The following is a 17390-nucleotide window of genomic DNA, read 5'->3' on the forward strand; positions in this document are numbered from 1 at the left end:
TCCTGCTGTTTACATGGAGATCCATGAGGCACCAGGATTTATCCTTGAATAATGTCTGAAGTAAGATCAGGATTAACTAGGGGAAAAATAATTTGAAAATATTAATGTCTGAGTGTAGTGAAGAAAGACTAACTTCAAGCAGAGAGATTTTACTGTGGTTACGGTTGAAGAGATGTCTTTGCAGCAGTGTTACTTTTTATTACTATTCTATGTAGTGGAATCTCACAATGTAACAATTTTGGGCTGGCATTTTCTGAATGTTATTCCAGCAGCTTTTCAACTTATCTTACAACAAAAGTAGGAATTGGTTCCTACCAAATGTACTATTATATGTCATTAGGCTTTGTAAACAAATAAGTCAGCTAACTATTCACTGCACCAATCACCACAGAGATTTGTTTCTAGATTATGAGCTGAGTTTTAATGCTGCAGTGAAAATATGTACAAATGATTTGAAAGCCAGGGAGGTATTTCAAGGTGTTATGTATAAAGCACATATTTGCATGTTTACCATATTTGCATGTCTCTTTTTCTTAAATTCAGAGTCCTGTTTGACCATAAAGTATGTGAAAGATACCAAATTAAATTGGTTTTCCCATGTTAGGTGATTTCTGTACATTTTTCAGCTTTGGTAAATTTGAAAAAAATAGATTTAATTTGTCAAATTAGATAGTCATATTCATGTTACAGTATCAGAACACTGAGTTTTTGATCTGGATCATTCTCCCTGAGGTCAACAGGGATGTTTATTTGCAGCATTGAACTTTATTCCTAAACCTTTCAAGAAGAGCTTCCCACCTTGAATGTCTTCAGTTTTGTGAGAAAATATGTTCCAAGAGAAATTATTTTATATGTTTCCAATCTTGGATCAAAAAGTTTGTATATATTTTTCATAATTAATTTAGGAGTTGTTAGGTTTTTGGAGCATGGTGTTCCCTGAGATCTCATTGTACTTCGCTGTTAATAGCTATGACTTCCATGTGTAATTGAATGCAACCCTCACCTTTGTAGCTTCATACCTGCAAAGTTATTTATTTATTTGGAAGCAGGTGTGATGGACCGGGGCAAGGATCCTGTCACACATGGCGTTCTCACCCCCACCCCCCCTCCCTTTTTTTTTTTTTTTTGCTTGGCTTTTGTCAGGCACAGATGTTGGTCAGCCTGAGCATTTGAGTTGGTCCTGTGATGGCTGTTGTTTTATGTTCAGGGAGTCACTGAAACTGTCTTGACAGTGGCAGTTCAGCATTGTCCCAGGAACTGTACTTTACCTGTAGTAGTTCCAGAAATCACAGTGAGTTGCTGTAGCAAAAATATATCAAGAAGATGGTGTAATGACTCTCTGTGAAATGTGGGGGAAAAAATGTATCATATAGCTAAAAGGAAAGAAAACATAAGAAGAGACTATTTCAACCTCAGCACAGATTTGTTACAGTGCTTATTACTGATGTTACCTCTTTCACGTTAAGAGCATCCTTGCTGCATAAGATTTTATTTAAAACTACATGTAACATGTTCTGACCAAGGCTTATAAACCTGTTACATTGCTTCCTTTTTTCTAAAAGTGATTATTTATTATGTAATGTTATTTTGTCAGACATCTGATTTGTATAGCTGAACACAGGAGCCCTTGCCTTCATTTTAAGGGTAATAAACAAGCTGCACTTTTAAACCCAACAAAACATTTTAAAATGGTAGAGTATTTTCCTAATCATTTTCTCTAGTGTGTCGAACCTTTTTACTTTCTCTGCAGTTAGCTTCCATGAGCTTGAAAGAGAGAAAGAGAAAGAGAGTGGGAAAGCAGACTTTGCTGCGCAAAAAAAGAAATCAAAGCCAACCACCAACAGCTTTTTGAAAAAGAGTGTTCTAGTTGTTATAAAACATGTATATAACCGACAACTGATACTATCCACTGGTGAGATATTGTTCAGACATCAACAGCATTAAATTACCAGAAAAATCATGCTGGTTATCAATCTACACGTGCTCAATGCAGCTTGAGGATTTTGAGAATGCTGTGTGTATCTTTTATCTTTATCACTGTAACCCCTCACCTCCCACCAGTTCTCCAGACACAATCCCTACTATGTTATGTCCCCTTTGATGCACTTATCAACGCATTTCACCTCTGATATTTTTCACCTGAATGTGGACCGTGCTGTGATGCTTGACTGACAGTGCTTGAGCAAGAAGTCCTGTGTTCAGGGAAGGAACTATCTCTGGCCTTCACTTTGCCTACCTGTGGGCTTCCGTCTTGCCATGAAAAAAAGTCTTCCAGTGCCGAGGAGGTCATCTATGCCTAGATAGCAAATGTCTACCTGAGGCCGTTCTGCCAATATGCTGAGCTGACCAGATACTCTGTGGCCATTTCCCTCTGGCTGGAGCCCAAACAAACATACCCTGCCTGTTCACAAGGTTTGCCTGCTCAGACAGGATGCCACACTATACAAATGTGTAGCTGTTGGGTTACTTAAGAGTGTCAGCAGAGCAAGTTGGTGTCTGCCTACAATATGTTTTATGGACACACTCATAGCTATGCTTACACTGCACTAACCATGGTGAATGAGTAACTGTAACTGACTTAAACTGGCTGCCGTAAGTACTGTTTGTAGCTTTCAGCAGAAGGAAGCTTGTAGAGATCTGCAGAAAACATCCAAGAAAGGTACATCCTGCCTGAGCTGAGCCCTGTGAGGTCTCAGCAGCCTGTGCTTGTCCTCAGGCTTCTTGTCAGGCCTTGGTGGTGGTGGTGAGAGGCAGATTCAAACTGGATGGAAAGAAAAATAGGATTTATCAGAGTTGCAGCTGTTGAAAGGTGTGTGTTGCCACTGATTTTGCCAAGATGTAAATCAGGAGCTTTAGAAGTGAAAACAGGTCTTACACATTACACCTTGTCTCAGTCACTCAGAATTTCTCTTTTAATGTTTCTGAAGGTGAAAGGGACCTTAGCTTTATTCAGATCAGTACTTTGTCACTCATATACACTGTAAATGTCTAATAGTATTTCTAGAACACACGTAAGATCTTTTTTTTTTCTGCCTCTGCTTACCATCTCAACATGCTTGAGAGGAATGAGTGGAGATCAGAAACTGGTAAAATTGCATTTGTAGGCTTCTATCTCCAGAATAACTTTGTACCAGCAAGCATAGCACAACAAGTCTTCTTACATGCTTTGGTAGCAACACCTTGAATATTTATACAATTGGCAGGGGATGGAAGATCCCCAGTATAGTGGCCAAAATCTCTGCAGGTGGTAACTGGTGTGGTTCCAGTGACTTGCTTTATTTTGTGGAATTGTTTGGATTCAAATCAACAAGAGATTTATCCAGTCAATTGCTGTGAAATGTGTGTGTTGGTCAGTTAACACACCCCAGAAAGGTGAACACTTGTTTTTCTGCAGCAACTAAGCTTCAGTTTCAAGCTCTCTGTCTGGGTTCTGCCCCAGACCAGCTTAGGTATGTGCATAAAAGGGTTGTGGCAGTATTTGAGGGTATGGCAAAGATGACTTTATCTAATATCATTTTTCTTTTGTGCAAAATCATAGTGCTCTTACATGTTTTTTGTTCCATGCCCTGTTTAGCATTCTGCAAGGTCAGATGAAGTCAGGGGTCAGAGGTGTCCTTGATTTAATACAACTGGATGGTTTGCCTGGTTTTTGTCTGATCCTTTTGGTGTCCTGTCATTTGAATTTTATGTTTTTGCCTTTAATTCTTGAGACAAGTTTTCTGGGTATCCTTTTCTGTGCTGTGCTGATCCTTTATGCTGGTACAGATTGCATTTGTTCATCTAAAATGCCTGTCCTGCACAATTTCCATCACTTTTACGGTCTTATATTTTGTCATTTTTCTGCTTGAGTTTGGTCGTGGTTTGTTATGTTTTGACAGGGGTTTGTCATACAGCTGTGAATAACCTCTTTGGCTTGCCTTTAAAACTCTGTTCTTTGCAGCTGTTGAACAAAGTTAGCTGAAATACTCTTTCTTCAAACAGAAGACAAAAGTGTGAGTGGCTGTATACTGCAACCAGGAAAACAATTTGTTCTAGCTCTGTGCACATTTAGAGTGCAGATTTTTTTATGCAAATATAATACTCTCTTCATTAAAATATTTATGTATAGATCTTTGATGGGGAGTGATGGCTTTGATTTATGATGTGGGAGTTTTACGGTTAAACTAGTTTTCTCATCTAAGGTATGTCTTTTTTCTGTGGAAGAATACAGGTAACCTCCTCAAACACTTCTCCCCTTTAAGCTAAAAAGTCAGCCAAACCACAGGCTTCTTCAGAAATATTGCCTGGCATGAGAAATCCTGAATTTTTCAATATGGGGTAAGGGTCTGGCCTGCTTTGTGCTACTTGAAACCTAATTCTGTTGTTTAAACAACAAACCGTATGGACTCAGAGTTTTCATTTTATGGTCAGTTAGCAGAGTCCCTGAGTTCTTAAAGTGTTGTCACTGGATACAGAGCAGAAACTTAAAGTTTGAAGCTCATACAGAACTGTGCAGGACTGGTGGTCTGCTATTTATGCTTGAATTTGAAATGCTGGTTATGAGACCTGCAGGAGAGGAGCTGAGAGTTTGATCTGATGGTGAGCCAACAATGTGCCCTTGCAGCAAGGAAGTCAACAGCCTCCTGAGCTGAACTGGGGAGAGTTTGAGGGAGGTGATCCTTCTCTCGGTGCTGGTGAGAGACGTCTGGAGTGGGATGTTCAGTTTGGTCTCACTGTTTAGATGAAAGACATGGTTGTCCTGTAACAAGCCCAGAGAAGAGCTATGAATATGATTCAAGGCTTGGAAGATCTGCCATACAAGGAGAGGCTGGGAGAGCTGAGACTGTGCAGTCTAGAGGAGGGGCAAGTAATCAATGTTTGTAAGTATAAAATGGAGACAGTAAAGTCAGAGCCGGACTCTTCTCAGTGAACACAAGAGGTGCTAGGCACAAAGTGAAACACAGAAAATTCCATTTAAACAGAATAAAAAGCATTTTCCTCAAAGGGTGGTCAAGCAGTGACACAGGTTACCCAGAGAGGTTGTAAAGGCTTCATCCTTGGAGATATTAAAAAACAGACAGGAACCAGTCCTTGGCAATCTACCATGGGCAACCCTGCTCTGAGTGGGGCAGACGATCCCCAGGGAAGCCCTCCAAGCACAGCTGCCATCCTGTAAAAGGGATCTTGGACTCTGCCGCTTGTTCTCCTCATCCCCTGAGCCACACTGTCCTAGACTAAGGCTGAAATACTCTAGATCTGAAGACCCTGAATTTGTAGTGAGCCGTTCTCTAAATACACTGGTTGTGTGCTGACAGTATAATAAGGAAAGTGTTGGGAAGAGATTTCACTCTAATAGGTAGGCTGGCCAAGCCTTAATGAAAACCTGTGCTGATGCAGTTTAGCTTTGTACAGAGACACACAGAGCTTTTTAGAGTTGTTTACTGACTGTTTTTGCCAAAATTAATTATAGTAAAATAATTGTCTCTCTTCAGAGAGATGATGGATAGGCAGATTATGTGCCTATGAGAATAAGGGTCATAAGTTGTGGGTAGTTAAGCTGAGGTCTCATTGTCATGAAGTGTGTTTTAGAGGATTGAAGTGCTAGTTATAGACTTTTAAGAAAGGAAAATACACTGTCAACTGAATCAAAATTATACAGGCAAATCCTCACCAGGGTAAAATCTTGCTAGAAAATAATTATTGGAGAAAAGGCAGGGTCAAACACAATGTTTTAACTACACAGAAGGAACTGGAGAGGGAAACCTAGACATTTACAGTTTCAGAAGCTTTAGTATTTGGGGTTTTTGCTTTTGACTGTAGCCATTATCAGTGACATAAAATAAATAAGATATTGCATATACCATGGAAGTGTCATGGATCAAAATAATCCAAACAAACAAGCACAACACCTCAAAACATTAGGTTCTGGATGTGGGAAGCACTCAGGTCACATAGGCACAGCGCCGAATCCATGTTACTCATCCCATTTTGCAGAATTGTCACAAGATTGAGAACAAAGGAAAAATTATTGGAAACCTTAGATTTCCCCAATTTCATAGAATCATAGAATCGTAGGGGTTGGAAGGGACCTCGAAAGATCATCTAGTCCAACCCCCCCTGCCAGAGCAGAGTCACCTAGATCAGGAAAGATAAAAACAAAATTGTAAGAACATGGGAAGAATGTATATACGGCCAACTTTACTCCTCAAAAGCTATGCTTTATTAGCAATATGGAGGTAGTACTTCCACTGGCTTCTGAACTTAATGGAATTTAAAATCTGTAATGTGGATTTATGTAGGTGTTTCCTGAATGTTTGAATACAATGTGGTATATGATTGGTAATACTATTAGACTGTAGCGTATTATTATTATTGCTACTGTTGTACTAGATTTTAATGACCTAGATGAAGGAACAGAGTGCATTGTCAGCAAGTTTGCTGATGGCACTAAACTTGGAGGAGTGGCTGACACACCTGAAGGCTGTGCTGCCATTCAACGAGACCTGGACAGGCTGGAGAGTTGGGCAGGGAGAAATTAATGAAATACAGCAAGGGCAAGTGTAGAGTCTTGCATCTGGGGAAGAACAACATCTGGAATATTGTGTCCAGTTCTGGGCCCCTCAGTTCAAGAGGAACAGGGAACTGCTTGAAAGAGTCCAGCGCAGAGCCACAAAGATTATTAAGGGAGTGGAACATCTCCCTTGTGAGGAAAGGCTGAGGGAGCTGGGTCTCTTTAGCTTGGAGAAGAGGAGGCTAAGGGGCAACCTCATCAATGTTTACAAATATGTTAAGGGTGAGTGTCAAGAGGACAGAGCCAGGCTCTTCCCCGTGGTGTCCAGTGATAGGACAAGGGGCAACTGGTGGAAGTTGGAGCACGGGAGGTTCCACATAAACATGAGGAAAACCTTTTTCACTGTGAGAGTGACAGAGCACTAGAACAGGCTGCCCAGAGAAATTGTGGAGTCTCCTCTGGAGACATTCAGAACCTGCCAGGATATGTTCCTTTGTGACCTATTATAAGGAATCCTGCTCTGTCAGAGGGGTTGGACTAGATGATGTTTCAAGGTCCCTTCCAACCCCTAAGATTCTGTGATTTTGTGATACATTTAATTTTACTTAATATCTAATTTGTATACATAACTAAAATCCTATAAGTGAAAATGAATCGTGTATTACAGTTTTCATTCTAAAAGTAGTCTAAATGATAGGAACCCAATCTTACCCACTAGATAAGGGGAAAAAAGGATAGGTCTGTGGGTGCCAGATTCTGCCTTTAAAACATATGAGTGGTTTAATCTCCATTGCCCTCATATTGCTGAGACAGAATTTGGACTTACTAGACTGCCTTTCATGCCATACTGTCAAATCTGACGGTAGTTTTTTTCTCTGGGAATTTACAAGTTCTGTGCTGTATTTGAATCAAATCACCAGATAAGGTCTTAGAAAGGTGGAGAGGCATTCCCACAAGCAGCCTGCCTTGCAGCTCTCGAGCAGGTCACAGAACCAAAAATTGGAGATTTAGTGTTGTCCATCTTCATGGAGGGATCCCTCCCTCCAAGTCCCAGCCAGATGGACAGTATTTGGGAAGGAAAACACCTGATGTGCTATTTTACTGGGAAAATTTGGGCATATAGGAATACAGGCAGCACTGTGTAACTTCATGAAGCTTTGCTTGATGTGTATTGGTTTGTTTCTTTCAGTTACAAAACCATACGTTTTCAGTTACAAAAACAGATATAAATGAACATGCCAAGCTCTGGCCCACACAGATGTCAATTAGCTGTGCTGAGAGATGTCAATTAACAATTAACAGAAAGCTCAGACTTTCTTCTGTGATGCTTAGGAAAGCTCATTTGCAATCAACAGGAAGTCATCTCCTGGCTTCCCAAGTCCTTCTATCTGTCTGAATGAGAGATACTTGTAGCATCTCCATTTATTACTGAGGATCAACTGTGATAATCTCAAGCAAGAGGCTTTCATGGTCTACCAGCTCAACATGTTGTGTCAGGAGTAAAAAAATCTCACAGCCCCAGCCAGTGGAGTTATTCAACCCACCTATAGCATCTTGGTAAGCTAATCAGCTGCAGGCTAGATCAGAGCTTCCAGACAGAGCTTCTTTAAGTTATAGGAAAAGGATGGGTTTTTTTAAATCTTGTTGCTGATTCTGTGGAACTTTTAAAGGCTTTTTATATTTTGTTGGTTTATTATATTTGTGTCTGTTTTATTACTTTTTTTATATCATAGCTCTAATTGAAGACATAGGACTTGACAGGATTCAGAGCTGCAAAAACTGGCCTGGAAGCCATAAAACCAGTATTTTTATATCACTGAATAACACTTCTACTGTTTCACTTCTGTACCAACTTGGCAGTTATCTTACATGGTGTATATGTACATGCCCCTGAGAGCTTCTACTTGTAAAGACAACACATGAGCAGTTCAGTGACCAAGGAGGGATTTGCTATCAAGCCCTGTTTTGGCAAAGAGGCCATAAACCTTCATTCTGTAGAGAGGGCATTGAGATTTTGACAGCCTATCTTTGAGACAAAGGGAGGAAGTGTTCTTCTGTTCCTAGCTCACAAACAATACCAGTTTCCTGTGAACTAGAAAAACATGTTTACTTTCTATTTTACTCAAATCTTCCTTGGAAAAGAAACTCAAACACAACAGTACCATCACCACCACATGGTGTGTGGTGGTACCACAATTATATTATAAACAATTTTTTTAACTGACTTTCTGCCCATAGCTAGTCTGAGGCTTGCAAAACCCCTGAACTTCAGAAATTATGGCCATTCCCACCTAAACATTGTTGGACTTTTTGGCTCAATTTGGGATGGAAAAATAATTTTATACTTAAACATATTCCTGAGGAAATAAAATATTTTACACTCAGTCAAACATATTGAAAAGAGGAAATAAATGAAAGGGCAGCATGAATATAATGACTGCTAGGATCTGGATGACATTCATTACGGTTGCATGCCCAGGAAAAAAAGCAGGAGTGTGACCTAAGTGCCTTCTTGCCCAAGAAGCAGGCCTTGGGCCATTTTTATGTATCAGATGGTTACATTCTTTTCCTTAGAATTCCCCAGGAATGATACGTAAGAAATTATACGTAATATAATTTTTACTGACCTATAAAGCTTCTTGCCTATGTTAATGGGTTGGATTAATTGATTTCTGGACCGGTTGTATTGAGGCATGTGTCACAAATCTGTTCGTCCTACTTCAGTTCTAAAACTGTGTTTACATCTCTGACATACAGAACCACATGTACCCAAGCTGGTGTTGTTACCACTGGGTAGGCTCAAGGGACGTCATTCCAGCAGGTGACAGCATTGTATTTTGTGCAAAAGAGTCACTTTAGATATGCCTTCCTAATAGCCATTTTCATATAAATAACTATTACCTGTTGCTAAATACAGCTGATCTGTCAGTTTGCTCTGCTACCTGGGGATTTGCTAGCACAAATGAAGCAAACGTTAAGGGGCAGTGCCTGCTTCTCATGGGAATAGATACTCAGATACTCAGCTAGGGATGAAGGATGCTGCCCAGGAGAAAATGCTAATTTAAAGCAGCATTCCAGTGATCTGGAATTAATGCCTGAATGCTGAGGGGTGGATGAATTTTTCTTCTAGTATTTCCAGTATCTTACAATGCAATGTGTCACATTTCACACTATAAATATATTTCCTGGGTAATGTAACTGTAAGAGCCTGTTAGTATTTGTTTAGATGCAGGTATGTCTGCTTTCCTAAGCCCAAGTATTAGGCTCAGACACTCAGCATCTGCAGTTATGCCTGTTACAATGTATTCTTGCAGACAGATCATAAAGCATCTCTCATTAATAATCTTTGATAAGTCCAATTAAAGATCTTCTTTCTACTTATTTATTATTTTGCCAAACTTAACCCAATAAAGCTGAAATTGTTTTTGCTTTTAGCTAGTTCTTTTTATTTAAGCCACGAAGGATTTCTTCTTTCTCCCAAATGGAAAAATAGTGTTTTGTCCATGTTACGAAAGTCTTGCAGCTTTATTTTCTAAATGCCCAAGAATCTGTATGCTGTGGAGTAGGGTTGTTCACCTTTATCCTCTTTGTGGAAATTTGACTGAATTTAACAGGCTTTACTAGAGTTTGACAGCTAAAATTTGCAAGCTTTAAATTTCCCAATAACATAATAAGGCTCCTTGTAGGATTCCAATGGGGCTATCTGCATGCCACTGCAAAGAGGAGCTAGACATGTTACAGCTCAGGGCTGTGTGGACTCCTGGACATTTCCACTGCAAAGCCTGCTGGAAAGGCTCAGCCAGTGCTGCACACGAGAGCAGCAAGCTCTTTCATCTCCTGGATTCCTGGCGGATGCAAAGGAAGCAACTCGACATGAAGGAATAGGAAAGAAGAAAGAAAAGAAAAGGAAAGAGAAGGGAATAAACCGGGACAAGATGACAGTTACGTGGGAGAGGAAAGAATAACTGGGAGTTGAGAGGACAAGATAGAGGCTTATTAATTAAGGGAGAGTTGGAAGTCAATGAGCAAAACATGAGGAGCAAGATGATGTTTGGCTGGGTGTGGAACACAGAGGAAAGAGGTCCTTTTGCCTGTTCCCTGGCTGGATGAGACGCTAAAGAAAGGAAGGAGAGCTGGGAGTTGTTTGGAGAAAGAAACTGCTATGAGGAGGAGGCAGAGTGGAGAGAAGGGTAAAGAGAGAATCTTGGGAGGGTGGGGGGGAATCCAGCAGGAGGGCTTTAGACTGCTGAGGGAGGGAGACTGGGACAAGGAGCTGGGGCAGCCTGGCTGTGTAGATGGGGCACCGAGAAAGTATGTGTGAAGTTGGTGCCGTTAGTTATCACTCCATATCCTATTTAGACTATACTTGCCATTACTGTCTGTGATTGCCCCTGGGGAACTGCAAACTCAAAACCAAGCTAAAGTACGGCTTGCTCGGTGCTCTGCAAGGTGTGAGGCCACGTTTCTGGTGAAAAGATGGCTAAGCTACATCCTGAAGTGGCCACAGGTATCAAGTTGTCCCACAGTCCTGCCTTTACATTAGTTGTAGGAAGTAGCATTCAGCTGTCTCTGGCAGAAGACACATGGTGTTGCTGTGATTCTTTTGAGGTGTACATGAGGTGTACAGTGTCAGACACAGGTGGAGTGTGTCAGTCTGCTGCAAGAAGGGAAAGAAAAGCACACTTGCCATGTTCATATTCCTATGGAAGGATTGAATGTAGGCATGCAGCAGAGCTGAGAGTGTGCACACGTATGTGCTGGAATGCTCATACACTCAATTATATTTTGGAGAAGAAAAAATCTAGGAAAAATCCTTTGTGCTTAAAATGCACAAAGTTTGTGATGATCCCTAGACTTTATAAGAGCTGTTCCACAGCCTTTTGTTGTTCTTGGAAATACTGTCTCCTGCACAAATAAGCTTTGTTACCACTGTGGAGAATTTCATGTTTATCCTAGAAATTAAATGATCCTTTTAAGCCATTGAGTACTTTGGGAAGAGAAGCAAAATCTTGAAACCACTTCAGTCTTCTGTAGCAAGACAATATGGTGACAAGGATAAGTCTGCTTATTAATATGGGTTTCCATGAATGTTTCTTCTGGAGGTGAATATTAACTATAATCATTTATGCTATTTTCAGTTTTACAGAGAGACAGGGTCTGCAAGTATATCTGTCATTGAAAATTAGGTTCCATGGGGCATATCCTTCCATGCACCTCTGTTTCTTTTAGTCCTTTTGGTCCCCTACTTTGTTGTTCACAGTTGCATATCCCTGGGGCAAATATAGATAATGCTTGCTTGGAAAAACAATGAGAATAAGGTGTTTCGTGTCTTTCTAGCCTTTTTTAATGTGTTGTAGCTGTGAATACAAGGCAAAAAGGATCACCATATGACCACAGAATTAAAGAAAGGTTAAGGTTGGAAAGATCATCAGGTTCCAGCCTCCCTGCTATAAGCAGGGTCACCTCACACTAGACCAGGCTGCACAAGCCTCATCCAACCTGGCCTTGAAAACCTTCAGCAAGGGGGCTTCCTCCCCTACTTTGTTGTTCACAGTTGCATATCCCTGGGGCAAATATAGATAATGCTTGCTTGGAAAAACAATGAGAATAAGGTGTTTCGTGTCTTTCTAGCCTTTTTTAATGTGTTGTAGCTGTGAATACAAGGCAAAAAGGATCACCATATGACCACAGAATTAAAGAAAGGTTAAGGTTGGAAAGATCATCAGGTTCCAGCCTCCCTGCTATAAGCAGGGTCACCTCACACTAGACCAGGCTGCACAAGCCTCATCCAACCTGGCCTTGAACACCTTCAGCAAGGGGGCTTCCACAATCTCCCTAGGCAACCTATTGCATCACCTTACTACCCTCATGGTGAAGAATTTCTTCCTAGTGTCTAACCTAAATCTACCCTCTTTCAGTTTAATCCATTACCCCTTGTCCTATCACTATTTTCTCTGATGAAAAGCCCCTCCTCAGCTTTCCTGTAGCCCCTTCAGGTACTGGAAGGTGCTCTAAGGTGTCCTCAAAGCCTTCTCTTCACTAGGCTGAACAGCCCCAACTCTCTCAGCCTGTCTTTATAGCAGAGGTGCTCCAGTCCTTTGATCATCTTCATGACCCTTCTCTGGACCCTCTCCAACAGCTCCATGTCTTTCCATGCTACTTTGGGAACAGTTACACACTACAGTTAAAAGAGATTTGAGATATTTATGCATTGTATAAGTCACGTTAATAGAGGTTTATCACAATCAGTAGGAATGCTGGGTTTTCATATCACACATTCACTGCTTAGGATGATTTGCAGGAAATTTAATTTGCACTAATTAGCCTTAGGGGAGCAAGAAATTAACTTGATGGGTAAATTTCACGTTTTACTGTGCACCATACCAACGTGGAAAAATCTGAGTTAAGGCCTGAGTTGAGTCCTATGCTGATTCACTGGACTTCAGTTTTTCTAAATTAAATTAAAAGCCTGTAGAACATTATTATATGCATGATGAGTCGGTGGGTTTTTTAGGAGCAAGAGTCATAGAATAGTATTCATTGAATTGTCAGACACTTCCAGAGGGTGTGGTATCTTTTCTACATCAGACTATATTGATTTCTAACATTACAAGAAAAGGTTTAAGTCCTATTTTTCCATATTTATATATTTTAATTATATAATGTGCATTATGACTACACAGGCAATATTCCACGTTGCAATGCACAGAAACAGTTTTCACAGAACTACTGTGAAAACACCATAATTTTAATTTACAACACCCACTTGCAAATACATTTTTAAGGTCAGGAGCCTTTGTTCATATGCTGGCAAAATTCCTATGAAAATAATTTTTTTAGAAACTACTCTCAAAAGCATACAGCAAATGAAAGAGGCATGAGTCACCAGTGTCCTAACAGACAGATAAGAGTTAAGCACTAATAAACACTGATCTTGCCTGTTGGTGGGGACTTTTCTGTCTCTTTCTTCCAAAACACGTTAGGTCACTTCCATCGTAAAATGGAGGCAATTTTAATGTATCCACCACTCAGAATTACTGTGGATTGATTAATGTATGCAAAGCAATGAGTCATTCAGTATGGAAGTATTGGTCTATTATAAACTGAAGTGTTCTGTCTTGTAGTTGCATCAAAACATACCAGACTTGTGGTTGCATCAAAATATATCTATAAAAAGGAGATGGAAAACATCAGTTGCATGCAATTTAATTGCCTTCGATGTCAGTGCTTCTGCTAATTTAAGCATCTGAAATACACCCAGAAGCTCACTATTACTACTGTGTATTGAAATTAGACCATGTAGCACTTACCTCAAACTGCTGGTGAAGTGAGTGGTGTGACTTCAGTGAGAGTCTTGCCCAAGTCAGTATTGCAGAATTAGGTACCTTGAGTCCATAGTTTGGGATTTAAGTGGTGCATATAAGCTAGTTCAGGTATCTGCTCAGCATTTCTATGACATAAATACTTCTGGTCTAAAGAGGGATATCAGATAGGCCTGTGGGTAGTCATATATTGTGTAACATGTATCGTACTGCATTCTCTGGTTCTTCTTCAGTCCCCAGGACAGCCCTCCTGTTCAGTCAAGAGTGTGTGTGTGTATCTGGGTGGCTATATATAAATATACACATGCCCACACACAGGAAAATATGTATGGGTATACAGCCCCCCTTTATAAAAGTGCTTTGCCTTTTTGGATGTGTATTTCTGCAAATGCTCACCACTTGTATTTGTACATTTATGAGTAATATCCAACTCTCAATCATAATTGACACCATGTAGCTTTCTGTATAATAATTACTTTGGGACAAAAAAACCTTGTAGATGGTTTCAAGAGTGACTAACTAAGTAAGATGAGCCCACTCCCTCTGAATGGAGAAGGCCATTTTTCTTTAACTCAATGGGAGCAGGCACAACTTCATTTCTACAGCAGAGAACATGTATTATATTAGTTAAATGAAAGTTTTATTTCATTGCACTTAAAATTATTCATGTTCTGTTAGCAAATGGTTTGAGATTTTATAACCTAGAACATTTGCTGAATTCTGCTTTGTATTTTCCTCACAGCAATTGGAAGGACCCTCATTCCTCGTTATTTTAGCACTGTCTTTGAAGGAGGTGTAACAGACCTGTATTACATTCTCAAGCACTCAAAAGAGTCATACCACAACTCATCCATCACAGTGGACTGTGATCAATGCACCATGGTCACTCAGCATGGAAAACCCATGTTTACCAAGGTAACAGGGAAGACTCAATAAAGCATGTTGTTGGTTTGGTTTTTTTATCATTTTGGTTTTGTTTCTTTTTTGGTGTGAATAAGGCTAAAAAATATTGGCTGTTGCATTTTTCTGGTAGACTGAGATTATTTCTAGTACTGAAACCCCTTGAAGCCATTTAATTACTATTTTCTGTATTCATTTCGCTACTGAAAAATTCTCTGGGCATCCCTGCAATTCTCCTGGAAAGATTGCAAGAGAAGCACATAGTGCCAGAGCCATCAGTTGTACATGAATTAAATTTAGCCTGCCCATCTCCTTTTCTCTGGGCTTGATTTTAAAGCAACAATGAGATTTCATATTGCTGATACCTACCATTTGGGATGGTATGTTTTACATTTTATACTTATCCAGTCCAACTACTATAAATCCCTCGGAAATTAGTGACTTAATACAGTAGGATGCCAGTCCAAAGGGCAGTGAAGTCAGTCGAAGGAGTTAATTGATTTAGACATGCTCTGGATTAGGCAGTTAGTGAATATTCAATATTTGTAATTGATAGTGAATTATCTTCATTTATTGGTCACTTCTAGTCCTGTAATTAAACTAAGTGATATATGTTTATGAAAAACAGTACCAAAAAGGTGAACATTACAAATTAAAACAAATTCTGTTATATTTAAAAATAAAAGTAAACTGATTTTTAAAATGTAAGTGTACCCTTACATAAATTAAAAGGAAATTAGGATTTTGCTTCTTGTACCTGTTCATCTGTGTGAGTTTTAACCCTTGCATGGAGAAAAGCACAAAAGGAGAAGGGACAGTGGGAGGAGATAATCCATCAGTGTTGCCTTTGGCCTACAGAACTGCAGAGGTTTTAGAGTCAAAAAAGGCACAGATTGTTGACAGTGTCATGACCAGGACCCACATGGCTTGCATTGTATTAGCATGTATGTGAGCTCCATCCCTTCCTAGCATCTTCCCTGCCATCTCCCTGGCTCTTGGAGTGGGGCTTAAAGAAGAGGGAGATGTAGCTGTGGGTGTGTAGAAGACTAGTGAGCTGGGAGGTGGGCATTTAATGGTTTCATTGTTCCAGCTCTCCCATCCCAGTCTCCTGGGATTTACACAGACACAGAGAAAGAGATGCAAAGAGACCAGATATTCCTAGTAGCACCTCTTTGCCGTCTTACTGCTCCTGAGGTCATATCACTGCTCCTGAGGACATGTGTATGCTGGCCACGTGCAGAGGATGTGATGAGGGTACACAGTAGCTGCTTCTTTGTGTACTTCCATGAAATTATTTCTGTGTCATTTCCCTTAATGTTAGCTGTAATGCACTAGTAAATGAAAGAGGGTTGGTTTTCTTTTAATCGGTAAATGCAACACACTTTTCTCAGTTCAACTAATTTATTATACTTATCATGGCAGCACATCACAGTGTTGTTACTTTGGAAGGGAGGCTAGTGCCCAGCAAGTCAGAGACAGCCCCAGCAGCAGGCACCAGGCTGGGTGCACAGCTCCTGTGAGGGAGCCCATGGTCGCCTGCAGTAGCACCATCCTGTTGAGCACAGTGAGCCTCCCCTTCTGCACTGCAGCCCTGGCAGCACATGGCCAGCTTCAGCCCTGAGTTTTCTCTTGCAGATTCCAGTATAAGCCTCTATATCCCAGTAGAAAAGTTCAGGGGCAGATGTGATTTGGATTCTAGGAGAAACAATAGGAGGCTTCAATGGCTGTATGTTTAAAACATGACTGTGTTAGTAAAAACAAATTTGAAATAAGACAGAGAAAAGAATTACTGCTCTCTCAGAAATAAGTTAATGCCAAATGATTTCTTGGCTGTGCATGTGTAACTTGTACCAGAGATATTGAGAGTCCAGATCTGGTACCCAAAGGTAAACTCTTACCTCTCACAGCATCGGTGGTGGAACAAAGCAGACCTCCCATAATAAGCAGCACTCCAATGGACTGCATAGCTCCTTAGACCACATCTGAATTTGACCCAGAGAAAATACCATGAATGGATTTTTTTAATTTAAAAAGACGAACTAACTGTATTTGTTAATGGCTGTTTCAGTTTCACAAACAACTTGTAAACTACAGATTCACTAACATCTAATATAATGGGCTGAAACAGTTCTCATCACATACTGAACCAGGAGACCACAGCTGCATTTTATTCATTTTGACATTTTGCTATTTAGAGCAACTCAATGCATAGTGCAGTGTTGGACTAATATATAAACTGGCATTTCCAATTTTTTTCTAAACAAATAGGGCTAGAACTTGCCTAACAGTAAGAATGTGAAAAGTCCAGCTTGTCTTTAGAAGGGCAAGAGTTCCCTGTAAAGTGAGACACATACTTAAATTGTTCTATGAAGGTATAAATATATATAAAGAATTTAACGTGGTTCAGTTGCATGAATTAAATGTGGTAAAATAAAAGTCTGAAGCCCTGATTACCATGTTTGTTTTCCTGGCAGATGCTTTGTTTTTTTCTTCAGGTAGAGGAAGGCTTTAGGAGTCCTCCTGAATCTCTGTTTTCACTGTGTTTACCGACACTCCCACGTTATGTGTAGGCAAGCTGTTTTACTGCAGGCAGTGATGTTTATATTCCCTGATAGATTGGCAGAGGGGAGCTCTCCCCTCAGCACTATAGCAGTGAGCACCCCATGTTCCAGCCATTC

The 17390-nt window shown here is 40.2% G+C and overlaps 1 protein-coding gene across 3 annotated transcripts in view; it reads left to right on the forward strand.

The window, feature by feature from the left end:
• LDB2 (LIM domain binding 2) overlaps window positions 1–17390 on the forward strand; it is a 219975-nt gene that overhangs the window by 150775 nt on the left and 51810 nt on the right. For all 3 annotated transcript variants that reach the window (XM_010003088.1, XM_010003089.1, XM_010003090.1), the window contains exon 3: window positions 14555–14727. In XM_010003088.1, the coding sequence (XP_010001390.1) occupies window positions 14555–14727 (173 nt within the window). The remainder of the gene's footprint in view (window positions 1–14554; window positions 14728–17390) is intronic.

Source organism: Chaetura pelagica, unplaced genomic scaffold, assembly GCF_000747805.2.
Source record: "Chaetura pelagica isolate M959 unplaced genomic scaffold, ChaPel_1.0 scaffold147, whole genome shotgun sequence".
In the NCBI taxonomy this organism is placed as follows: domain Eukaryota; kingdom Metazoa; phylum Chordata; class Aves; order Apodiformes; family Apodidae; genus Chaetura; species Chaetura pelagica.